Source organism: Loxodonta africana, chromosome 13 (assembly GCF_030014295.1).
Source record: "Loxodonta africana isolate mLoxAfr1 chromosome 13, mLoxAfr1.hap2, whole genome shotgun sequence".
Classification (NCBI taxonomy): domain Eukaryota; kingdom Metazoa; phylum Chordata; class Mammalia; order Proboscidea; family Elephantidae; genus Loxodonta; species Loxodonta africana.
In genome coordinates this window covers 51854499-51882408 of record NC_087354.1, presented here as the reverse complement: position 1 = coordinate 51882408, position 27910 = coordinate 51854499, and the positions used below count along the sequence as shown (strand labels likewise).

General features: G+C 43.7%; 1 protein-coding gene across 4 annotated transcripts in view; it reads right to left on the bottom strand.

Annotated features, from left to right (window-relative positions):
- DAPK2 (death associated protein kinase 2) overlaps positions 1 to 27910 on the bottom strand; it is a 171307-nt gene that overhangs the window by 58729 nt on the left and 84668 nt on the right. For all 4 annotated transcript variants that reach the window (XM_023558329.2, XM_023558326.2, XM_064267421.1 and 1 more), the window contains one exon: positions 5906 to 6127. In XM_023558329.2, coding sequence (XP_023414097.1) covers positions 5906 to 6127 — 222 coding nt within the window. The remainder of the gene's footprint in view (positions 1 to 5905; positions 6128 to 27910) is intronic.

Here is a 27910-nt window from a genome sequence, read left to right as displayed (position 1 = left end):
GGTATTTCTGTTATAGCAGCACTAGATAACTAAGAGGCCCTTGTGGTGCAGTGGTTGAGAGCTTGGCTGCTAACCAAAAGGTCAACAATTCAAATTCACTAGCCATCACTTCACCAAAGAAGAAATTCAAGCAGCCAACAGACACATGAGGAAATGCTCACGATCTCTAGCCATTAGAGAAATGCAAATCAAAACCGCAAGGAGATACCATCCCACCCCAGCATTACTGGCATGAATTAATAGAACAGGAAATAACAAATGTTGGAGAGGCTGTGGGGAGATTGGAGCTCTTATGCACTGCTTGGTGGGAATGCAAAATGATACAACCATTTTGGAAAACGGTATGGTGCTGCCTTAGAAAGCTAGAAATAGAAATACCATATGATCCAGCAATCCCACTGCTAGAAATATATCCTAGAGAAATAAGAGTCGTCACACGAATAGACATATGTACACCCATGTTCACTGCAGCATTGTTCACAATAGCAAAAAGATGGAAACAACCTAGATGTCCATCAACAGATGAATGGATAAACAAACTGTGGTACATACACACAATGGAGTATTATGCAACGCTAAAAAGCAACGATGAATCTGTGAAGCATCTCATAACATGGATGAATCTGGAGGGCATTATGCCAATCACAAAGGGACAAATATTATATGAGACCACTACTGTAAAAATGCATGAAAAGGTTTACATACAAAAAGAAATGATCTTTGACGGTTATGAGGGAGGGGAGGGTGGGAATGGAAAAACACTTAATAGAAAATAGATAAGTGGAAACTTGGGTGAAGGGTAAGACAGTACACAATATTGGGGAAGCCAGCACAACCTGTACAAGGCAAGGTCATGGTAGCTCGATAGATACATCCAAACTCCCCGAAGGATCTAATTGCTGAGGCCTGTGGGAACCATGGTCTCGGAGAACATCTAGCTCAATTGGCAATAACATAGTTTATAAAGAATATGTTCTACATTCTACTTTGGTGAGCAGCATCTGGGGTCTTAAAAGCCTGTGTGCAGCCGTCTAGGATGCTCCACTGGTCTCACCCCTTCAGGAGCAACGAAGGATGAAGAAAACTAAAGATGCAAGGGAAAGATTAGTCCAAAGGACAACTGGACCACATCTACCACGGTCTCCACCAGACTGAGTCCAGTATAACTAGACGGTGCCTGGCTACCACCACTGACTGCTCTGACAGGGATCACTATAGAGGGTCCCCAACAGAGCTGGAGAAAAATGTAGAACAAAATTCTAACTCAAAAAAGAAAGACCAGACTTGCTGTCCTGACAGACTGGAGAAACCCTGAGAGTATGGCCCCCAGACACCCTTTCAGCTCAGTAATGAGGTCAGTGCTGAGGATCACCCTTCGGTGAAAGACTGAACAAACCCTTGGAACAAAACAAGACTAAAGGAGTGAACCAGCCCTGGGGCATGGACTAGAAGGCAGGAGGGGACAGGGAAAGCTGGTAATAGGGAACCCAGAGTTAAGAAGGGAGAGTGTTGACATGTCATGGGGTTGTTAACCAACGTCATAGAACAATGTGTATACTATTTAATGAGAAACTAGTTTGTTCTGTAAACCTTCATCTGAAGTATGATAAAAAGAAAGAAAAAAAATCCACCAGCTACTTCTTGGAAACCCTGTGAGGCACTTCTAGGGTTCTCCCTCAAAGCCTCGGAAAGAATCAGCCTGACTGACACCCTGATGTTAGACTCCCAGCCTCCAGAGCTGTGAGACAATAAATTCTGTTCTTTTCAACCACCCAGTTGGCGATATTTGGATACAGCAGCCCTAAGAGACTAATAAAATCCAGTGCCGTCCAGTCAATTCCAACTCATAGCAACCCTATAGGACAGAATAGAACTGCCCCATAGAGTTTCCAAGGAGTGCCTGGTGAATTCGAACTGCCAACACTTTAGGTTAGCAGCCATAGCACTTAACCACTACGCCACCAGGGTTTCCAGGAGACTAATACTGGGGTAAAAAGAGTGCCTACGTTGTAGACTTGTTCCAAAGACCAAATGGTTGGGTGCATCAGTGAAGTGCTCTGCACAGTGACTGGCACACTCCATTGGTAGGGGCTCCGTTGGTGGGGGCTCTGGCCCTGCTGTGGTTGTTTGTTTGTCACATGTGGTAGCATGAGCTTCAGCAACTGGAGAAGGTGTAGGGCATGCAGTGAGACTTAAGTAAGACCTTGATGAACGAAGCAGGGGAACATGGACAGGCAGGATGGGCAGGGGCAGCACATGCAAAGGCACAGCGACTGGCAGTGTCTGCAGAATCAAGGCCCCACACACAGGCCAGGCCCAGAGGTGAAGACCTGCATTGGAATGCTGGTTGTGCCACTTACTGGCAAGTCACTCTCAGCCTCAGTCTTTTTTCATCTGTCAATTGGGGTTAAAATAAAAAATCTCCCTATACAGATGGATGAATGTCAGAAAGTGTATGTTCCTGCTATGTGAGCTTCTCAAGGGCAGGACCATGAACCAGGGTTTTGTCTGTATGTCCCTAGTGCCTGGGACATAAGAGATGCTCAGTAAATGTTTGGGGAGAGAGAGGGGGAAAGGTGAAGAGGGTGAGGAGAGGTGAGAAGACGGTGCCCGGAGCATACTATCTGCTAGGGCTGCAGTGCGTCTCCTCCAGGCAGGGCCTTGAGTGGCCACCTAGGATCGGGGGACAGACCTGGCGTGCCATCTTTCCCACATGTCTGCCAGGTGAGATCACTCTTGCCCCACCCCCACCCCCACCCCCACCCCCATCCAGGGCAGGTGCTGGAACCTAGAGCACTGCTGGAGGAGTAGCCCTGAGTCTGCCCTGCAGCCCAGGTAAAGAATGAGGACAGTGACCCCAATCCTTTCCCAACTTAGACTCAACCTTGACCTTGGGGAAGGGCATATGAGCATTCCAGGGCTCAGCTTTTCTTCTGATAAAACAGGAATGAGAAACAAATGGTCTCATTGCCACCTTCGGGGTAGGGGTGGGGATGGAAGAAATCTTGATGCAATGTTGAATAAATGCTATGAAAGTCTCAGTAAAGGCCCTGACATAAATACCATGCACCTTACCGTGGTTGGGGTGGCAGTGGTGGAGGGCTTCATTTAGAGTCTATGAAGAGTTTGCCACATTTTCAATGTGCTTTTCCAAGCATTCTCCCACTTGAGCCTCACATCTACCCTGAAAGGTAGCTGGAACTACTGCCCCTATTTGGCAGATAGGGAACAATTTTTCCCATATGGCAGATAAACTGAAGCTACAAGAGAGCAAGTGACCTGCCCAAGGTCACATAGGTAGTAAGTGGCAGAACCAGGATTTAGACCTAGATCTTCTCAGCCCCAGTCCACGTTCTTCTCACCACGCTCCTTCCACATCACAAAGCCTGAGTTGCTGGTACAAGTAACAAAGCCTCAAAACCACAGCCCAAGCCCTGGGCAGTCCTCTGGCATCACTGTTCACCTGTACCTGTGCCCTCGGTACACTGGGCTGTTATCTGTCAGTCTCTCCCCGACTAGACTATCTTTGCTTCCACAACACCTGGCACGAGAAAGACATTCAACAGACGTTTGATGAGTAAAAAGCCAAATGGAAGAAAACATTTAGAATACCGACATGACATAGAATTGTCTATATCATACAGACAGTCAAGCTTCGGCATTTGTAAGAGATCTGTCTGGAGCCCTTTGCAAATTTTCAAATGTACAGTGCCCTTCCAAAATGCACAGGGCCTAGTCCTGCCCTTGCTTTTTATACTCCCGGAGCCTCTCAGCCCTGCTGGGTCATGTGAGGCTGCGACTTCAGATAGATCTCAGGGCTGGCAAGGCTGCAGGCAAAGAACACTCCTACGTTGCAGGTGGTACTGATTAATCAACACCATTCTTTGCAAATGAAACTACAAGAGGCCTAAAACTGCCAGCCTTCGGCCTAGTCCTCCCACTCCTTAAAGAATTAACTCAAAGGAAAAGAGGGACATTATAGGAAGAAAACCATTTTTATGGCAGTAAGATCTGTAATAGTGAAAAGCCAGAGAACAAAAACCAAAAGGGAAAAATATTGGTATGCAATTCAATGAAACCTGATCGTGTCAGTAAAAAGAAAGTTACTTATGGAATTAATGTTAAAAGGGAAAAAGGTAGAGCAGGAAATTGTACAACATACATAGGTAAAGACTGAGAGGGACCGCAGGACAACATAAACAGCTGTCTTTGAGTGGTGGGATTATGAATGTAATTTTTCATTTGCTATAAATATTTATCTTTAAAGAAGTGACCTGGCCTTCCCAGCAAAGGTAGGCTTGTCATTGTCTGCTAGGAATCAGCATGGCAACTGCTAAGCCTTAGCCTTGGAGCAGGCCACACCTGAGGGACCCTGCCAGGCTCTGTCAGAGCCACGTAGCTGCGTGCACCAATTGGTCCTACTGGCCGGGAGGTCTTGCGAGAAATGTGGAGAGAGCAAGGATGATTTCTATGCATTTAACATTGAGGTGGATGATTTCAGAATCAAATGCAAGCGTATGCAAATACCCATCTGCTTCTTAAATCTATCTCCTGGCAATGCCAGAGCATATGTGATCCCAGGTTAAGGGTGGCCCCCTAGTTCACAGATGAGATGCGAAGCTCAGAGGGGTTAGGTGACTTGTCCAAGGTCACAAAGTCAGGGATGGCTAATGCAAAAGCCACCATTCCTCGGCTAACTGGCACACATGCACGTGCTTATGAAGCTCAGAACGTTCCCAGCACAGGGTCTTGCTACCTGACTTGACACAGCTGCTGCAACTTGTGCCAGAACCCAACTCAAGCCTGCTGTCTGCCAGAGCCCCACCTCCTCACTCCATGGAAAGACCTCCAGAGGGACACCAGGGTAGCCAACCAACCCCTGGAGTCTTGGTGTCACCTATTCAACCAAGGACTGGTTAGTCTTCCCCTCTAGGCCAGTGTAAGGCCACCTCACTCATGCTCAGAGCTGTCTGCACAGGCTGTGTGGACTCAAGCCTTGGCTCTGCCACTTCCTGGCTATAGGACCTTGACAGTGACCTGGCCTCTCAGTGTTCTTCTCAGTAAAACAGGGATAATAAGGGTCTCCGTGTGACGGGGGTCTTAAGAGGATTAAATGAGGTAATAAATAGGAGTAAATTACTCCTATTTACATAAGGAGTTCTGGTGGTGCTGTGGTTAAGTGCTCAGCTGCAAAAGGAAAGGTTGGTGGTTTGAGCCTACCAGCCACCCCACAGAAGAAAGATGTGGCAGTCTGCCTTCGTAAAGAATACAGCCTTGGAAACCCTACGGGGCAGTTCTACTCTGTCCTATAGAGTCTATGCTGGCTCTGTATGGTTTCGTTTTGGTTTATGTACATAATAACCTCTCTGTTTGTAAGACACTTCCCTCATCATGGTCTTTGTGAGGCGTGAACAAAATGACAAACACGAAGCACCTAGCAAATATTTGGCCTGTAGTAGCTGTTCCTTAAACAATGGCTAGGATAATAATAAAGGTGTCAAACAGCACAAATGCAATGGATTTTCCCTGGGGAAAAGGCTGGAGAAGGGCTTCACAGAGTTGAGGATGTTGGTTTTTCCCCTCCAGATTCCTGGGAGTAGCCTCTGCCCCACCGCACCCCCACTTTTCCTCCCCCTCAACCTCCCACATGCCCTCCAGCCAGAAAACGACCCCGACGCCATCGTCCAATAAAAGCCAGACCCTCGCCCTCCCCGCGGCTGCTCAGCAAGCTCACGCCTCCTCCAGCCCGGGGTCCAGAAGGAGAACAAAGGTAACTGAGGCTGAGGAAAGCTGCCCAACACTGACATCCTCTCTGGGCTGACCCTGGGTCTGGTGGCTGCCACCCCCTGGGCCTGTGGGTGGGTGCCCCGCTGTCCCGCCCACACATCCTTGCGCGCCCACTCACAGCTCCAGGATGAGCACCACGTCGGTACGGTTCTCGTAGACGTCGTGCAGCGTGATGACGTTGGGGTGCAGCACCTGCCGCAGGATGTTCACCTCCCGCTCGATCTCCTCCCGCTGCACGCCCCGCCGGCTGGCCTGGTTCTGCCGCTTCTTGATGAACTTGGCTGCGTATTCCAGCCCCGTGCTCTTCTCTCGGCACTTCTTCACGATGGCGAACTGGCCGCTGTGGGGACACAGAGCCACACAATTAGGGAGTCACTGTGGCAATCAGGGAAGTGATTTGGCCGGCAGCCGCCAGGCCACACTAATTCAGGGTCATCAAAGTGTGTCACCAACCAGCATCCCCACCTGGGTGTCAGCCAGGAATGGAGATGGGCCAGGTACCAGGCCTCTCTTCTGTTCCCAGGAATCCTTTACTTTTTAGTATTGCCATTCCCAGTATACAGATGTGAACACTGAGGCCCTGAGTGGTTTAGCGATTTGATCAGGATGACGCAGCCTCATCATTCCAAAGCCTCAGCTAGTACCCAAGTCTAGTACCCATGAGAAGGAATCACAGAGTCCACAGGCTTGTACTGTGTAAAAGAAGGATTAAAAAGGGCGGGGGGGGGGAATAAAAAAAATCAATGGGACCAAAATACAGTAACTATTATTAGTTTGGGTCCCCCGATCTGGGGACAAGTACAAATTCACTCATTTGGAATTGTGAGGGGACAAAGCACCTCTATACTCCTATCTCACCCCTTTGCTCCCACTCCCCCTCCCAGCAAATAAAATCTCAATTATGTGGCCTAAGCCAAACCACAGAAGCACTGAGAAAACGCGAGCATGAAGATCTCAATGTAAAGGTAAGGCCAGGAACTCTGCAGTCTGGTGTGGAGGAAGAGGGAAGTAATCTGACCATGTTAATAGTCATAGTGGGAGCTCCTCACAGAGAGGGGGCTACTGTTGCCCAGAGTTGTGAAATGCTAGGAACCTGAGACAAGGAGAGGACGAGTGACCCACCTGAGGCTTCACAGTTGATGGCAAAGCCAGGCATCCAGCCCACTGTCCACAAAGCCCTTCGGGCACTAGCACTCAGAGCTGGGGCTGGAAACCCTTCACTACAGGGACTAAGACAGTAGTCATGAGATGGTGTCCATGCCAGAGCAGCAGTCAGTGGTAAGCCACCTTCCGAGAGTGTTCCCAGGGCAAGCACCCATGGGGAAGGGCAGTGGTCAGCCCTGAGCCACCTTCCCAGAGTGCTCCCAGGGTAGGCGCCCATGGGGAAGGGTAATGGTCAGCCGTGAGCCACCTTCCCAGAGTGCTCCCAGGGCAGGCACCCATGGGGAAGGGCAGTGGTCAGCCCTGAGCCACCTTCCCAGAATTCTCCCAGGGCAGGCGCCCACAGGGAAGGGCAGTGGTCAGCCCTGAGCCACCTTCCCAGAGTGCTCCCAGGGCAGGCGCCCACAGGGAAGGGCAGTGGTCAGCCCTGAGCCACCTTCCCAGAGTGCTCCCAGGGCAGCCCACCCCACGGGAAAGGGCAGTGGGCAACCCTGCTGCTTCACTGTCTCAGTTCAGGTGACCAGCAGAAGCAGCAGAGTCCCTGGGACTATCCAGTGGCCACTCCTCCTGAATACCCTCCCACTCTCCTAAGGCTACCATCTCCCCATGCTTTCCTTCCTTTAAAAAAATGCTTCATTGAGATATAATTCACATAACATACAACTCACCCATTTAAAGTGTACCTAAAACCAAACCAAACCCACCGCCCTCAAGTCGATTCCGACTCATAGCGACCACGTAGGACAGAATAGAATGGCCCCATAGGGTTTCCAAGGCCCACCTGGTGGATTTGAACTGTGGACTTTTCGGTAAGCAGCCATACCTCTTAACCACTACACCACCAGGGTTTCAATTAAAGTGTACAATTCAATGATTTTAGTATATTCACAAAGTTGTGCATCCATCAATTTTAGGACATTTTCATCACTCCAAAAAGAAATCTACACCCCTTAGCCATCACCTCAATCTCTCCATCTCCCCCCAGCCCTAGGCAACCACCAGTCTACTTTCTATCTCTAGAGATTTGCCTATTCTGGACATTTCATGTAAATGAAATCATACAATATGTAGTCTTTAGTGACTGGCTTCTTTCACTTAGCGTAATGTTCGCAAGGTTCATCCATGTTGTAGCATGTATTAGTACTTCACTCATTTTCATGGCTGAATAATATTCCATTGTAAGGATGTACCACATTTTATTTATCCATTCATCAGTTGATGGACGTTTGGGTTGTTTTCACTTTTCGGCTATTATGGATAATGCTTTTATGAGCATTGGTGTACAAGTTTTTGTGTGAACATCTATTTTCATCTCTCTTGGGTATATACCTAGGAGTGAAATTGCTAGATGATATTATAACTCCATGTTTAACCTTTGAGCAACTGCCAGACTGATTTCCAAAGGCTGCATCATTTTACAACACCACTGACAATGTACAAGAGTTTCAGTTTCTCCACATTCTTGCCAACACTTGTTATTATCTGTCTTTTTGATCATAGCCATTCAGTGGCTGTGAAGTGGTATCTCACTGCATGCCGCATGTTTTCTTGCCACCCAAAATACACACTTCTTGGGACAGAACTTAGGAAGTTTTATGGTTCAGCTTAATAGCTTAATAAGGGCCTCTAGACTCTAGACTAAGGATGTACTATCTAAGTGGCTCTAGGGTGAGAGTCACACGCAGTGAGAGGCTCTGGATATTTGCCTCAACTTCAGAAGACAGCTGGACCACTCCATTATTAGAATAATGCTCAGTGAGATAGTCTCCAAAATAAACCTAACTGGAAACAACAACAAAAAGTCAAGCCAAGTAAGCAAGGAATAAACACACGAACACTTAAATAGCATTCTATGGCAACTACCTTAGAAAAGTCACTGAACACATATTCATGTCTCTCTCCATCCCCTCATCCTTCCATCCACTTAACACTGTGTGAGCACCTTCTCTGTGCCAGGCTCTGAGCTGGGCAGTAGTGGACAAAGAAAAAAGGTAAAGACAACAGGTATAGGTAGAACTCTGAGGAGGGAGAGGTCCCAGGGCTGGGCAGGGAAGTCTTTGTAGAGCCAAATTTACATTACATTGTCTACTAACTCTAAGGTTTGAGCTATTTAGGATCCAATATTGGCCCTGAGGAAACCTTGGTCGAGTAGTGGTTAAGCGCTACGGCTGCTAACCAAAGGGTTGGCACTTCGGATCCGCCAAGTGCTCCTTGGAAACTCTGTGGTGCAGTTCTGTTCTGTCCTACAGGGTCACTATGAGTCGGAATTGACTCAACAGCAACTGGTTGTTTTTTTTTTTTTTTAACTTGGCCCTGAGCTGTTCCCACATTAGGGTCTGACGCAGGTGGAGTGAAGCCAGTCCTCCCAAAGCCAAGTGAATACGTTCAGTGTGCTTTCTAACACAGCTGGTCACTTGGAGCCACTTCGGGCCTCGGGGACATAGGGTCCCTTAGTGGATGACAGCAAACACTTAACAAAACTTCCAGTCCCAGCCAGCCTTGAGTCTTAGCATCTGGATGGCCACGCTCTTCTCTGTCTCAGATACCTCAAGGGGCTGCTCACATGGTGTGGCATTTTGGTGTTCCCACAACCTCTTCGCAGCAGCCCTGAGGGCAGATGAGGCTCAGTCTCTCTACTTGACCCTCAGGGAAACCAAAGCTTGAGAATTTTAAGTGATTTGTTTAGGCTTCCAGAGCACATAGGTGGATGTGCGGTGTTTGGTTTGGCAGTCAGACCCCACAGCTCCCAGCCTCACACTCTATTATGTTAGGACTTGATTGCTCAGATGAAAAGGGAAGAGAGGTCTTGTGAAGCAGAGCTACACATTTCAGGTCACCTTAAAAGAGCCTCCACTTTGTCTTCTGAGGGAAACGGAGGCATTTTTCTATAACACATGCCTGGAAAATTCCTCAAGCTCTCAAAAAGCAAATGAGTGTTTGCTTTCCCTGCCTGAGTTTTCTCTTTGTGAGAGCAGCTGTGGCCATGAAGGGTGACTGGAGGTCAGACTTAATGTGCAGGCGTCTTGCTTCCGCCAAAAGGAGGTATTTTGAGAGCGGATAACTAAGACAAAGCCAAATACCAGGCAACACGGCGCATCTTTCCTCTCTTCATAGGGGAGGGGTCCTCTACTCAGTGAGTCTGGGGGAGCCACCAGGAAAGCCAGGGCTGCTTGTTCATTTCCCCCTTTCCTTGGGCAGTTACTGGGAAGAGTGGAGAACACCCTCCGCTAGGGCCAGCCCCCAGGCCACATGAGGTTTTGGGCATGGAGAGCAGGCTTCAAGATCAGACTGGCCTGGCCTCAGGGATTTATGCCAGGGGTGGATTATCCAATAAGCAAGGTAAGCATGGGCTATAGTGAACAATTTCACATTTTTTCAGCACATCAAAGACTGCTTCTAGGTATGGCTGGCATCTGTCTTTCTCCTAACCCCACAGCACCTTCTGACAGAATCAAAGCTTTCTTTTCAATATTACAATCCCTGACAGAGGCAGGTGACCCAGTAAGAAAAGGTAAGCATGGGCTCACTTGTGCTTACTTACTAATCTGTAGTAAACAGATTAGTACAGTGAAACCCATGTGAAATTGTTCACTACAGGTTAGTAAGCAAGCACAAGTAAGCCCGTGAGTACCTTGCTTACTGTAAACCCGCGTGTAGCTTGCTTACTGGTTAATCTGCCTCTGGTTGTGTGCTGCTGAGTCAATTCCAAATCCTAGCAACGCTATATGACAGAGTAGAACTGCCCCATACCTAGGCCGTAATCTTTACGGGAGCACATTGCTGAGTCTTTTCTTCCACGGAGCCACTGGTGCATTCAAGCTGCCAACCTTTTGTTAGCAGTTAAGCGCTTAACCACTGTGCCACCAGGGCTCCTATATAATATAATACAGTAGCTACTAATACATGGTAGCTATTAGGACTGTTATAAGCTTGTGGCTCACGTGAGGGTCGAGCAAAAGATTCCGGACACAGAAGTCACTGATTTCAGTGGTCTGGATGCGTGGCCAGGGAATTGTGTAATTTTAAAAGCTTCCCAGACAATTCCAATGCAGCCATATGTGAGAATACCTCTGTTTGAAGCAATTAACCAACTCTTAATCCTTGGAGCAGAAGTTTTCAACCTTAACTGTATATTGGAATCACCTGGGGAACTGTTAATGCAGCCGGGGCCTGGGTCCCATCCCCATTAAAAAAAAAAAAAAAAAAACCCGTTGCCATCAAGTCGATTCCGACTCATAGCGGCCCTATAGGACAGAGTAGAACAGCCCCATGGGGTTTCCAAGGAGCGGCTGATGGATTCGAACAGCTGACCTTTCGGTTTGTATCCGTAGTTAGCCGTAGCTGTTAACCACTGCACCACCAGGTCCCACCCCCAGGGATTCTGAATTCCTGGCCTGGGTTGCAGCCTGGGCATCTGATACTTAAACGTGATCCTGCTGTACAGCCAGGGCTGAGAACCCCTGACTTACAACAGCTCTCTGATGATCCCCATTTTACAGATGAAGAAACGATACTGAGGTGAATCATGCATCCTCTGTCCTTTTGAGTACTACACCTCCTTCATCCTTTGCTCTGGAGGGGAGAAAGGGAAGGATTGTCTCTCCCACCAGCACAGGCTTTCTTGGGGAGTCACTAATCAAACTGCCACTATGTTAATTTGCAAATCAAGACAGACGATTACTTGGGTTTTGGGGATAACAGGAGTGGAAGTTTGCAGTGTGGGTACCCACAGCAGATGCCCAAAAGCTAGTGCTGAGGTGGCTCCATTGTGCCCATCAGAGGGCACATGGCAGACCCCATGGTGCAGAAGCTACCCAGCTAGGCTATGGGGGTGAGGGTGACAGCGAGGGCCCCTCTAGGTTAGGACAGTGCCACCCAAGGCATCATCAGAGAGAGGGCAGAGGGGAGACATCCAGCCTTTCTGGAGGTCATTGCCTAAGCTAACTCAAGAATTACGGGAACACTACTATGTCATGGATTGAATTTTGTCCCCCCAAAAATGTGTATCAATTTGGCTGAGCCATGATTCCTGGTAGTATGTGACTTTCCTGTATGTTGTAAATCCTGTCTCTATAATGTTAATGAGGGAGGATGGGCAGCAGTTGTGTTAGTGAGGCAGGACTCAGTCTACAAGATTGGGTTGTATCTGGAGGCAATCTCTTGAGATATAAAAGAAAGAAGCCAACAAAGAGACAGGCGAACCTCAAACCACCAAGAAAGTAGTGCTGGGAGCAGAGTATATCCTTTGGACCTGGGGTCCCTGTGCAGAGAAGCACCTAGTCTGGGGGAAGATTGATGAGAAGGCCGACAGAGAAAGCCTTCCCGTGGAGCTGACACCCTGAATTTGGACTTTTAGCCTACTTTACTGTGAGAACATACACTTATCTTTGTTAAAGCCATCCACTTGTGGCATTTCTGCTACAGCAGCACTAGATAACTAAGACACACGAGAATATTATTACACGTAGGCAAAGCACACATATTCCAATTTTCCCCCTATAGCCACAGTCAACATCTAATCCATGGTCTAACACAGTGCAGAGCTGGTCAGGAGCCCTGACTCCTAGTCCTGGTTCTGCCATCAAAACTTTGTGGGCTTGGACAAGTAACTGCCTTCTTGTCTACCTGCCACATGAAGGTTCACCTTTGCTTCCTGTCAGAAAGCTCTGAAGAGACTGCAACAACACTGAACAGAAGTGAAGACTGTCCTGTCACTCTCCAAATTCCCATCTCTGGGCTGAGGCTTAGGAGACCAGGGTTCCCATCTCTGCTTGCCACTAACTGACCATGACCCTGGGCAGCCTGTTCAATAACCCGGGCCTCAACTTCCTCCCTTGTTAAGTGAGGATAATAATATCTACCCTGCCCACCTCACAGGGCTGTTAGGGAGATCGTGAGATAATGCCTAAGAAAGGACTTTATCATTCAGTGCTGTAGAGGGCATGAGGCGTGGACCTCTGTTGTCTAAGGCTGGCTTAGAGAAGTCACATACAAGGGTTTAGCAAGAGACAGTGAATCTCCAAGATGCAGAAACTGCCTTCTCTGCTCCTGTTGGCAGCTCTCCTGCTATTATATCAGGAACACACCCCTCTTTCCAGGCAGGGGGCTCACTCCTCATTCACTCAGCACCCCAGGCAGGACAGGCAGGGCTACTCTGCTACCAGTGTCACTGGCAGATGGGCTTCGCTCCAGAACTTGGCAGCCCAGGGTGGCAACCCAAGAGTGCTCTCATGTAGCTGCCTTGGAATCAGATGAAATGTAGTACATCTAGAATAGTTTCTCAGTGCTCAAAAATACCTCCCACACCAGCTTCTAAGCTTCATGGCACAGCCTAGCTCAATCACCCCAAAATTCTTCACTGCCAAAGGAGAATAGCCCAGGCATGACCCAAATATGACACCATGGGATACATTTTATATAGGAACATGAGCATTACAACATTTACATCCAGCTTTCTTGTTTGTAACCTACTATCATAGTCATTCTCTCCTTTAATGTTTGCAGGTATTAGTCCTAGTTCCATTTTACAGATAAGAAAACTGAGAGTCAGAGAGGTTAAATGATTTGGTAGTTGGGCCAGGGAGCAGGCCCTCATAGCAGGGCTAGGACTCAAATCTAGGTCTACTGGCTCCAGCTTTGGTGAGACTCAAGGTAACTAACCAGCAACAGTGTACCAAGTAGGGAAGGGGGTAGGAGGCTACCCCAGAATGGAGGTGTATGTTATCACTGGCATTGCTTAGAATTGCCAATGCTTGGTGATGATAAAAAGTAGGCAGATTCTTACTCAATTTTATTATTGTGTTTAAATTCTCAACAGACAATGTACCCCTTCTACTCTCCGTGGTAAGCCAGTGTCAACCAGACTCATTTTGTCCACCTCCAGGGGCTTGGCTGCTAGTTTTTATAAGGTTTATGAATAGAGTGGGTCTAACTCATTCCTTCTGTCAGTCAGCTCTAAATTGTCCATGCATGACTCAGAGAGGTTCAGCAATTTGCCCTAAAGTCACCAGATCATCAAGGCAGAGATGAGGCAGAGCTGCATATAAGCCCAACCTCGGGACCAAGATGCCACATGAGGTGAAAGCCATCACATGGGAAGCATTCCAAGGCACAGGGATGTGAAGACCACGCTCCTCCTCCTGCTTCACCCACAGTCTTCGCAGCAGTTCCTCTTCCCACACTGGAGAAAAATGAGTCATGAAGCTTCGGGGATTACCTGGCAAGGTTTCAGGGCCACAGGACAGGGATAATGCTTAGACACTTCCCATCAAGGCCACCCTGGGTGCAGCCCAGCAGGTGAGCAAGTGGCACCTTCAGCTAACATGTCTCAAATCCAGAAGCTACTCAAGTCTACAGCCAGCAGGAATCAGATGAGCCTGATCCCAGAGAGCCCACACCCAGATCCAAGGTGACAGCCCATCTGGGGAGAGTGTCACTGAGCCCCCTCCCCACTCTTCTGCCTGGAAAGTCTCAACTGTGGAGTTCTGCAACCCTGCTTCTTATCTCCCACCCCTTCCCAACACATCCATCCTCCAGACAGGCCAGCCCCAACAACTAGCCTGTTTCTGATCTCCCGTATACAAGCCCGGAGCCCTGGAAGCACAACAGCTAAGCATTCTGCTGCTAACCGAAAGGCTGGTGGTTTGAACCCACCCAGCAGCTCCACAGAGGAAAGACCTGGGAATCTGCTCCCATAAAGATTACAAGCCAGGTGGGGCCAAGATGGCGGACTAGGTAGACGCTACCTCGGATCCCTCTTGCAACAAAGACTCAGAAAAACAAGTGAATCGATCACATACATAACAATCTACGAACTCTGAACAATAAACACAGATTTAGAGACGGAGAACGAACAAATACGGGGAAGCAGCGACTGTTTTTGGAGCCTGGAGCCAGCGTCCCAGTCAGCGGATTTTCTGGAAAAACAAGTTTCCCAGGTCTGATATCTCTGCTTATTCAACAGAGCCCTAACTGACCCACAACAGGGAACTGAGGGCTGAAGCTCCCCCCAGACCACCTAGCCTCTTGCCTTAGGGGCCTAAGGAGGGTGACACCTACCAATCAGTAGAGGTACTTGCACTGGGGGCCTAAGGTACAGCTGCAGTGCCCTCCTACCAAGGTGCTACAGGAATAGAGACACACCTACCTCACTGACACTTGGGGGAAGCCTGTCAGCATCCTGCCCCCCCAGAGGGTAAACCCCAGCTGCTAATATAATCTGGTGCACACAACTATCACCACTACTTCTCGAGCTGGATAGGTGTTAGGGTGCAGCACACACTTGTTGACCCAAAATCAGATTCTACTCAAGAATAGTGAATAGACTCAGGCATATATATCTGGCAACAGCCCAAACCAGCTGGTAACAGGTCATAAGTAAGTCAAGGGCTACAACAAACAAGACAGCACAATCTAGTAGCCCATCCACGTATATTGAAAGAAAACAAAACAAGATAAGACTCCGTGAGCAATTACAGAATAAACCACTACTATAAAAAAAAAAAATTGGGGGGGGGCGGAGCCAAGATGGCGGACTAGGCAGACGCTACCTCGGATCCCTCTTACAACAAAGCCACGGAAAAACAAGTGAATCGATCACATACATAACAATCTACGAACCCTGAACAACAAACACAGATTTAGAGACGGAGAACGAACTAATACGGGGAAGCAGCGATTGTTTCCAGAGCCTGGAGCCAGCGTACCAGTCAGGTACGGCACAAGCACAGAGAGCTGCTCCACCCCCCTGAACTAACCCCGGGAGGGGGACCAGCCGGTTCCACGGGTGCCGTGGGACGCAGCCGGTAGGAGAAGTCCCCGGGAGGCAGTGACTGGTCTTGGAGCAGAAAGAGCAGCGTCCGAGCCGGGGAACCATCCTGCAGGGATTTGGACTGGACGCAGCGGATTTTCTGGAAAAACTAGTTTCCCAGTGATGGCTCGGAGACAACAATCCATATCAAACCACTTAAAGAAGCAGACCATGCCAGCTTCTCCAACCCCCCAAACAAAAGAATCAAAATCTTTCCCAAATGAAGATACAATCCTGGAATTATCAGATACAGAATATACAAAACTAATTTACAGAATGCTTAATGATATCACAAATGAAATTAGGATAACTGCAGAAAAAGCCAAGGAACACACTGATAAAACTGTTGAAGAACTCAAAAAGATTATTCAAGAACATACTGGAAAAATTAATAAGTTGCAAGAATCCATAGAGAGACAACATCTAGAAATCCAAAAGATTAACAATAAAATTACAGAATTAGACAACGCACTAGGAAGTCAGAGGAGCAGACTCGAGCAATTAGAATGCAGACTGGGACATCTGGAGGACCAGGGAATCAACACCAACATAGCTGAAAAAAAATCAGATAAAAGAATTAAAAAAAATGAAGAAACCCTAAGAATCATGTGGGACTCTATCAAGAAGGATAACCTGCGGGTGATTGGAGTCCCAGAACAGGGAGGGGGGACAGAAAACACAGAGAAAATAGTTGAAGAACTCCTGACAGAAAACTTCCCTGACATCATGAAAGACGAAAGGATATCTATCCAAGATACTCATCGAATCCCATTTAAGATTGATCCAAAAAGAAAAACACCAAGACATATTATCATCAAACTCACCAAAACCAAAGATAAACAGAAAATTTTAAAAGCAGCCAGGGAGAAAAGAAAGGTTTCCTTCAAGGGAGAATCAATAAGAATATGTTCTGACTACTCAGCAGAAACCATGCAGGCAAGGAGAAAAACTGCCAGCCAAGGATCATATATCCAGCAAAACTCTCTCTGAAATATGAAGGCGAAATAAAGATATTCACAGACAAACACAAGTTTAGAGAAGTTGCAAAAACCAAACCAAAGCTACAAGAAATACTAAAGGATATTGTTTGGTCAGAGAACCAATAATATTAGATATCAGCACAACACAAGGTCACAAAACAGAACGTCCTGATATCAACTCAAATAGGGAAATCACAAAAACAAACAAATTAAGATTAATTAAAAAAAAATACACATAACAGGGAACCATGGAAGTCAATATGTAAAAGATCACAATAATCAAAAAGAGGGACTAAATACAGAAGGCATTGAACTGCCAGATGGAGAGTGATACAAGGCGATATAGAACAATACAAGTTAGGTTTTACTTAGAAAGATAGGGGTAAATAATAAGGTAACCACAAAGAGGTATAACAACTCTATAACTCAAGATAAAAACCAAGAAAAACGTAACGACTCAACTAACATAAAGTCAAGCACTATGAAAATGAGGATCTCACAATTTACTAAGAAAAATGCCTCAGCACAAAAAAGTAAGTGTAAAAATGAAATTGTCAACAACACACATAAAAAGGCATCAAAATGACAGCACTAAAAACTTATTTATCTATAATTACCCTGAATGTAAATGGACTAAATGCACCAATAAAGAGACAGAGAGTCACAGACTGGATAAAGAAACACGATCCATCTATATGCTGCCTACAAGAGACACACCTTAGACTTAGAGACACAAACAAACTAAAACTCAAAGGATGGAAAAAAGTATATCAAGCAACCAATAAGCAAAAAAGAAGAGGAGTAGCAGTATTAATTTCTGACAAAATAGACTTTAGACTTAAATCCACCACAAAGGATAAAGAAGGACACTATATAATGATAAAAGGGACAATTGATCAGGAAGACATAACCATATTAAATATTTATGCACCCAATGACAGGGCTGCAAGATACATAAATCAAATTTTAACAGAATTGAAAAGCGAGATAGATACCTCCACAATTATAGTAGGAGACTTCAACACACCACTTTCGGAGAAGGACAGGACATCCAGTAAGAAGCTCAACAGAGACACGGAAGATCTAATTACAACAATCAACCAACTTGACCTCATTGACTTATACAGAACTCTCTACCCAACTGCTGCAAAATATACTTTTTTTTCTAGCGCACATGGAACATTCTCTAGAATAGACCACATATTAGGTCATAAAACAAACCTTTGCAGAGTCCAAAACATCGAAATATTACAAAGCATCTTCTCAGACCACAAGGCAATAAAACTAGAGATCAATAACAGAAAAACGAGGGAAAAGAAATCAAATACTTGGAAAATGAACCATACCCTCCTGAAAAAAGACTGGGTTATAGAAGACATCAAGGAGCGAATAAGGAAATTCTTAGAAAGCAACGAGAATGAAAATACTTCCTATCAAAACCTCTGGGACACAGCAAAAGCAGTGCTCAGAGGCCAATTTATATCAATAAATGCACACCTACAAAAAGAAGAAAGAGCCAAAATCAGAGAACTGTCCCGACAACTTGAACAAATAGAAACTGAGCAACAAAAGAACCCATCAGGCACCAGAAGAAAACAAATAATAAAAATTAGAGCTGAACTAAATGAATTAGAGAACAGAAAAACAATTGAAAGAATTAACAAAGCCAAAAGCTGGTTCTTTGAAAAAATTAACAAAATTGATAAACCACTGGCTAGACTGACTAAAGAAATACAGGAAAGGAAACAAATAACCCGAATAAGAAATGAGAAGGACCACATCACAACAGAACCAAATGAAATTAAAAGAATCATTTCAGATTATTATGAAAAATTGTACTCTAACAAATTTGAAAACCTAGAAGAAATGGATGAATTCCTGGAAAAACACTACCTACCTAAACTAACACATTCAGAAGTAGAACAACTAAATAGACCCATAACAAAAAAAGAGATTGAAACGGTAATCAAAAAACTCCCAACAAAAAAAAGCCCTGGCCTGGACGGCTTCACTGCAGAGTTCTACCAAACTTTCAGAGAAGAGTTAACACCACTACTTCTGAAGGTATTCCAAAGCATAGAAAATGACAGAATACTACCCAACTCATTCTATGAAGCCACCATCTCCCTGATACCAAAACCAGGTAAAGACATTACAAAAAAAGAAAATTATAGACCTATATCCCTCATGAACATTGATGCAAAAATCCTCAACAAAATTCTAGCCAATAAGAAGAACTAGTTGGTGCCCGGCCACAATTGATGACTGCCCTGACAGGGAGCTCAGCAGAGAACCCCTGAGGGAGCAGGAGATCAGTGGGATGCAGACCCCAAATTCTCATAAGAAGACCAAACTTAATGGTCTGACTGAGACTGGAGGAATCCCGGCGGCCATGCTCCCCAGACCTTCAGTTGACACAGGACAGGAACCATCCCCGAAGACAACTCATCAGAAATGAAAGGGACTGGTCAGCGGGTGGGAGAGAGATGCTGATGAAGAGTGAGCTAATTATATCAGGTGGACACTTGAGATTGTGTTGGCAACTCTTGTCTGGAGGGGGGATGGGAGGATAGAGAGAGAGGGAAGCCGGCAAAATTGTCAAGAAACGAGAGACTGAAAGGGCTGACTCAAGACGGGGAGAGTAAGTGGGAGTAGGGAGTGAGATGTATGTAAACTTATATGTGACAGACTGATTGGATTTGTAAACGTTCACTTGAAGCTTAATAAAAGTGAAAAAAAAAAAAAAATTCTAGCCAATAGAATCCAACAACACATCAAAAAAATAATTCACCCTGATCAAGTGGGATTTATACCAGGTATGCAAGGCTGGTTTAATATCAGAGAAACCATTAATGTAATCCATCACATAAATAAAACAAAAGACAAAAACCACATGATCTTATCAATTGATGCAGAAAAGGCATTTGACAAAGTCCAACACCCATTTGTGATAAAAACTCTTACCAAGATAGGAATTGAAGGAAAATTCCTCAACATAATAAAGGGCATCTATGCAAAGCCAACAGCCAATATCACTCTAAATGGAGAGAACCTGAAAGCATTTCCCTTGAGAACGGGAACCAGACAAGGATGCCCTTTATCACCGCTCTTATTCAACATCGTGTTGGAAGTCCTAGCCAGGGCAATTAGGCTAGACAAAGAAATAAAAGGTATCCGGATTGGCAAGGAAGAAGTAAAGTTATCACTATTTGCAGATGACATGATTATATACACAGAAAACCCTAAGGAATCCTCCAGAAAACTACTGAAACTAATAAAAGAGTTTGGCAGAGTCTCAGGTTATAAAATAAACATACAAAAATCACTTGGATTCCTCTACATCAACAAAAAGAACATCAAAGAGGAAATCACCAAATCAATACCATTCACAGGAGCCCCCAAGAAGATAAGATACTTAGGAATAAATCTTACCAAGGATGTAAAAGACCTATACAAAGAAAACTACAAAGCTCTACTACAAGAAATTAAAAAGGACATGCTTAAGTGGAAAAACATACCCTGCTCATGGATAGGAAGACTTAACATAGTAAAAATGTCTATTCTACCAAAAGCCATCTATACATTTAACGCACTTCCGATCCAAATTCCAATGTCATATTTTAAGAGGATAGAGAAACAAATCACCAATTTCATATGGAAGGGAAAGAAGCCCCAGATAAGCAAAGCACTACTGAAAAAGAAGAAGAAAGTGGGAGGCCTCACCTTACCTGACTTCAGAACCTATTATACAGCCACAGTAGTCAAAACAGCCTGGTATTGGTACAACAACAGACACATAGACCAGCGGAACAGAATTGAGAACCCAGACATAGATCCATCCACGTATGAGCAGCTGATATTTGACAAAGGACCAGTGTCAATTAACTGGGGAAAAGATAGCCTTTTTAACAAATGGTGCTGGCATAACTGGATATCCATTTGCAAAAAAATGAAACAGGACCCATACCTCACACCATGCACAAAAACTAACTCCAAGTGGATCAAAGACTTAAACATAAAGACTAAAACGATAAAGATCATGGAAGAAAAAATTGGGACAACCCTAGGAGCCCTAATACAAGGTATAAACACAATACAAAACATTACCAAAAATGATGAAGAGAAACCCGATAACTGGGAGCTCCTAAAAATCAAACACCTATGCTCATCTAAAGACTTCTCCAAAAGAGTAAAAAGACCACCTACAGACTGGGAAAGAATTTTCAGCTATGACATCTCCGACCAGCGCCTGATCTCTAAAATCTACATGATTCTGTCAAAACTCAACCACAAAATGACAAACAACCCAATCAAGAAGTGGGCAAAGAATATGAACACACATTTCACTAAAGAAGATATTCAGGCAGCCAACAGATACATGAGAAAATGCTCTCGATCATTAGCCATTAGAGAAATGCAAATTAAAACTACGATGAGATTCCATCTCACACCAGCAAGGCTGGCATTAATCCAAAAAACACAAAATAATAAATGTTGGAGAGGCTGCGGAGAGATTGGAACTCTCATACACTGCTGGTGGGAATGTAAAATGGTACAACCACTTTGGAAATCTATCTGGCGTTATCTTAAACAGTTAGAAATAGAACTACCATACGACCCAGAAATCCCACTCCTAGGAATATACCCTAGAGATACAAGAGCCTTCATACAAACAGATATATGCACACACATGTTTATTGCAGCTCTGTTTACAATAGCAAAAAGTTGGAAGCAACCAAGGTGTCCATCAACGGATGAATGGGTAAATAAATTGTGGTATATTCACACAATGGAATACTACGCATCGATAAAAAACAGTGACGAATCTCTGAAACATTTCATAACATGGAGGAACCTGGAAAGCATTATGCTGAGCGAAATGAGTCAGTTGCAAAAGGACAAATATTGTATAAGACCACTATTATAAGATCTTGAGAAATAGTAAACCTGAGAAGAACACATACTTTTGTGGTTACGAGGAGGGGAGGGAGGGAGGGTGGGAGAGGGTTTTTTATTGATTAATCAGTAGATAAGAACTGCTTTAGGTGAAGGGAAAGACAACACTCAATACATGGAAGGTCACCTCAATTGGACTGCACCAAAAGCAAAGAAGTTTCCGGGATAAAATGAATGCTTCAAAGGTCAGCGGAGCAAGCGCGGGGGTCTGGGGAACATGGTTTGCGGGGACTTCTAAGTCAATTGGCAAAATAATTCTATTATGAAAACATTCTGCATCCCACTTTGAAATGTGGCATCTGGGGTCTTAAATGCTAACAAGCGGCCATCTAAGATGCAGCAATTGGTCTCAACCCACCTGGAGCAAAGGAAAATGAAGAACACCAAGGCCACATGACAACTAAGAGCCCAAGAGACAGAAAGGGCCACATGAACCAGAGACCTACATCATCCTGAGACCAGAAGAACTAGTTGGTGCCCGGCCACAATCGATGACTGCCCTGACAGGGAGCAGAGCAGAGGACCCCTGAGGGAGCAGGAGATCAGTGGGATACAGACCCCAAATTCTCATAAAAAGACCAAACTTAATGGTCTGACTGAGACTAGAGGAATCCCGGCGGCCATGCTCCCCAGACCTTCTGTTGACACAGGACAGGAACCATCCCCAAAGACAACTCATCAGAAATGAAAGGGACTGGTCAGCGGCGGGGAGAGAGATGCTGATGAAGAGTGAGCTAATTATATCAGGTGGACACTTGAGATTGTGTTGGCAACTCTTGTCTGGAGGGGGGATGGGAGGATAGAGAGAGAGAGAAGCAGGCAAAATTGTCAAGAAAGGAGAGACTGAAAGGGCTGACTCAAGACGGGGAGAGCAAGTGGGAGTAGGGAGTGAGATGTATGTAAACTTATATGTGACAGACTGATTGGATTTGTAAACGTTCACTTGAAGCTTAATAAAAGTTAGTAAAAAAAAATTTTTTTTTTTTTTTATATCTTAGTGATGGCTCGGAGACAGCAGTCGATATCAAACCACATAAAGAAGCAGACTATGACAGCTTCTACAACCCCCCAAACAAAAGAATCAAAATCTTTCCCAAATGAAGATACAATCCTGGAATTATCAGATACAGAATATAAAAAACTAATTTACAGAATGCTTTAAGACATCAGGGATGACCTCAGAAACGAAATAAGGCAAACTGCAGAAAAAGCCAAGGAACACACTGATAAAACAGTTGAAGAACTCAAAAAGATTATTCAAGAACATAGTGGAAAAATTAATAAGTTGCAAGAATCCATAGAGAGACAGCATGTAGAAATCCAAAAGATTAACAATAAAATTACAGAATTAGACAACGCAATAGGAAGTCAGAGGAGCAGACTCGAGCAATTAGAATGCAGACTGGGAAATCTGGAGGACCAGGGAATTAACACCAACATAGCTGAAAAAAAAATCAGATAAAAGAATTAAAAAAAATGAAGAAACCCTAAGAATCATGTGGGACTCTATCAAGAAGGATAACTTGCGTGTGATTGGAGTCCCAGAACAGGGAGGGAGGACAGAAAACACACAGAAGATAGTTGAAGATCTGCTCACAGAAAACTTCCCTGACATCATGAAAGACGAAAGGATATCTATCCAAGATGCTCATCGAACCCCATTTAAGATTGACCCAAAAAAAAAAAAAAACACCAAGACATATTATCATCAAACTTGCCAAAACCAAAGATAGAAAATTTTAAAAGCAGCCAGGGAGAAAAGAAAGGTCTCCTTCAAGGGAGAATCAATAAGAATAAGTTCAGACTACTCAGCAGAAACCATGCAGGCAAGAAGGCAATGGCATGACATATACAGAGCACTGAAGGAGAAAAACTGCCAGCCAAGGATCATATATCCAGCAAAACTCTCTCTGAAATATGAAGGCAAAATTAAGATATTTACAGATAAAAACACAAGTTTAGAGAATTTGCAAAAACCAAACCAAAGCTACAAGAAATACTAAAGGAAATTGTTTGGTCAGAAAACCAATAATATCAGATACCAGCACAACACAAGGTCACAAAACAGAACATCCTGATATCAACTCAAATAGGGAAATCACAAAAACAAATTAAGATTAATTAAAAAAAAATGCTCATAACAGAGAATCATTGAAGTCAATACGTAAAAGATCACAATAATCAAAAAGAGGGACTAAATACAGGTGGCAGAGAACTGCCATATGGAGAGTGATACAAGGCGATATAGGACAATACAAGTTAGGTTTTTACTTAGAAAAATAGGGGTAAATATTAAGGCAACCACAAAGAGGTACAACAACTCCATAACTCAAGATAAAAGCCAAGAAAAACTTAACAACTCAACAAACATAAAGTCAAATACTATGAAAATGAGGATCTCACAATTTACTAAGAAAAACGTCTCAGCACAAAAAAGTAAGTGTAAAAATGAAATTGTCAACAACACACATAAAAAGGCATCAAAATGACAACCCTAAATACTTATTTATCTATAATTACGCTGAATGTAAATGGACTAAATGCACCAATAAAGAGACAGAGAGTCACGGACTGGATAAAGAAACACGATCCGTCTATATGCTGCCTACAAGAGACACACCTTAGACTTAGAGACACAAACTAAAACTCGATGGAAAAAAATATATCAAGCAAACAATAAGCAAAAAAGAAGAGGAGTAGCAATATTAATTTCTGACAAAATAGACTTTAGACTTAAATCCACCACAAAGGATAAAGAAGGACACTATATAATGATAAAAGGGACAATTGATCAGGAAGATATAACCATATCAAATATTTATGCACCCAATGACAGGGCTGCAAAATACATAAATCAAATTTTAACAGAACTGAAAAGTGAGATAGACACCTCCACAATTATAGTAGGAGACTTCAACACACCACTATCGGAGAAGGACAGGACATCCAGTAAGAAGCTCAACAGAGACACGGAAGACCTAATTACAACAATCAACCAACTTGACCTCATTGACTTATACAGAACTCTCCACCCAACTGCTGCAAAATATACTTTTTTTTTCTAGCGCACATGGAACATTCTCTAGAATAGACCACATATTAGGTCATAAAACAAACCTTTGCAGAATCCAAAACATCAAAATATTACAAAGCATCTTCTCAGACCACAAGGCAATGAAGCTAGAAATCAATAACAGAAAAACGAGGGAAAAGAAATCAAATACTTGGAAAATGAACCATACCCTCCTGAAAAAAGACTGGATTATAGAAGACATCAAGGAGGGAATAAGGAAATTCATAGACTGCAACGAGAATGAAAATACTTCCTATCAAAACCTCTGGGACACAGCAAAAGCAGTGCTCAGAAGCCAATTTATATCGATAAATGCACACATACAAAAAGAAGAAAGAGCCAAAATCAGAGAACTGTCCCGACAACTTGAACAAATAGAGAGTGAGCAACGAAAGAATCCATCAGGCATCAGAAGAAAACAAATAATAAAAATTAGAGCTGAACTAAATGAATTAGAGAACAGAAAAACAATTGAAAGAATTAACAAAGCCAAAAGCTGGTTCTTTGAAAAAATTAACAAAATTGATAAACCATTGGCCAGACTGACTAAAGAAATACAGGAAAGGAAACAAATAACCCGAATAAGAAATGAGAAGGGCCACATCACAACAGACCCAACTGAAATTAAAAGAATCATATCACCTTACTACGAAAAATTGTACTCTAACAAATTTGCAAACCTAGAAGAAATGGATGAATTCCTGGAAAAACACTACCTACCTAAACTAACACATTCAGAAGTAGAACAACTAAATAGACCCATAACAAAAAAAGAGATTGAAACAGTAATCAAAAAACTCCCAACAAAAAGAAGCCCTGGCCCGGATGGCTTCACTGCAGAGTTCTACCAAACTTTCAGAGAAGAGTTAACACCACTACTACTAAAGGTACTTCAAAGCATAGAAAATGACGGAATACTACCCAACTCATTCTATGAATCCACCATCTCCCTGATACCAAAACCAGGTAAAGACATTACAAAAAAAGAAAATTACAGACCTATATCCCTCATGAACATAGATGCAAAAATCCTCAACAAAATTCTAGCCAATAGAATTCAACAACATATCAAAAAAAATAATTCACCATGACCAAGCGGGATTTATACCAGGTATGCAAGGCTGGTTTAATATTAGAAAAACCATTAATGTAATCCACCACATAAATAAAACAAACGATAAAAACCACATGATCTTATCAATTGATGCAGAAAAGGCATTTGACAAAGTCCAACACCCTTTTATGATAAAAACTCTCACCAAAATAGGAATTGAAGGAAAATTCCTCAACATAATAAAGGGCATCTATGCAAAGCTTTTTTTTTGTTTTTTACGCAAAGCCAACAGCCAACATCACTCTAAATGGAGAGAACCTGAAAGCATTTCCCTTGAGAACGGGAACCAGACAAGGATGCCCTTTATCACCGCTCTTATTCAACATTGTGCTAGAAGTCCTAGCCAGAGCAATTAGGCTAGACAAAGAAATAAAGGGCATCCGGATTGGCAAAGAGGAAGTAAAGTTATCTCTATTTGCAGATGACATGATCTTATACACAGAAAACCCCAACGAATCCACCAGAAAACTACTGAAACTAATAGAAGAGTTTGGCAGAGTCTCAGGTTATAAGATAAACATACAAAAATCACTTGGATTCCTCTACATCAACAAAAAGAACATCAAAGAGGAAATCACCAAATCAATACCATTCACAGTAGCCCCCAAGAAGATAAAATACTTAGGAATAAATCTTACCAAGGATGTAAAAGACCTATACAAAGAAAACTACAAAGCTCTACTACAAGAAATTAAAAAGGATATACTTAAGTGGAAAAACATACCTTGCTCATGGATAGGAAGACTTAACATATTAAAAATGTCTATTCTACCAAAAGCCATCTATACATACAATGCACTTCCGATCCAAATTCCAATGTCATTTTTTAAGGTGATAGAGAAACAAATCACCAACTTCATATGGAAGGGAAAGAAGCCTCGGATAAGCAAAGCATTACTGAAAAAGAAGAAGAAAGTGGGAGGCCTCACTCTACTTGATTTCAGAACCTATTATACAGCCACAGTAGTCAAAACAGCCTGGTATTGGTACAACAACAGGCACATAGACCAGTGGAACAGAATTGAGAACCCAGATATAAATGCATCCATATATGAGCAGCTGATATTTGACAAAGGCTCAGGGTCAGTTAATTGGGGAAAAGATAGTCTTTTTAACAAATGGTGCTGGCATAACTGGATATCCATTTGCAAAAAAATGAAACAGGACCCATACCTCACACCAAGCACAAAAACTAACTCCAAGTGGATCAAAGACCTAAACATAAAGACTAAAGCGATAAAGATCATGGAAGAAAAAATAGGGACAACCTTAGGAGCCCTAATACAGGGCATAAACAGAATACAAAACATTACCAAAAATGATGAAGAGAAACCCGATAACTGGGAGCTCCTAAAAATCAAACACCTATGCTCATCTAAAGACTTCACCAAAAGAGTAAAAAGACCACCTACAGACTGGGAAGGAATTTTCAGCTATGACATCTCCGACCAGCGCCTGATCTCTAAAATCTATATGATTCTGTCAAAACTCAACCACAAAAAGACGAACAACCCAATCAAGAAGTGGGCAAAGGATATGAACACACACTTCACTAAAGAAGATATTCAGGCAGCTAACAGATACATGAGAAAATGCTCTCGATCATTAGCCATTAGAGAAATGCAAATTAAAACCACGATGAGATTCCATCTCACTCCAACAAGGCTGGCATTAATCCAAAAAACACAAAATAATAAATGTTAGAGAGGCTGCGGAGAGATTGGAACTCTTATACACTGCTGGTGGGATTGTAAAATGGTACAACCACTTTGGAAATCTATCTGGCTTTATCTTAAACATTTAGAAATAGAACTACCATACGACCCAGAAATCCCACTCCTCGGAATATACCCTAGAGAAATAAGAGCCTTCACACAAACAGATATATGCACACCCATGTTTATTGCAGCTCTGTTTACAATAGCAAAAAGCTGGAAGCAACCAAGGTGTCCATCAACAGATGAATGGGTAAATAAATTGTGGTATATTCACACAATGGAATACTACGCATCGATAAAGAACAGTGACGA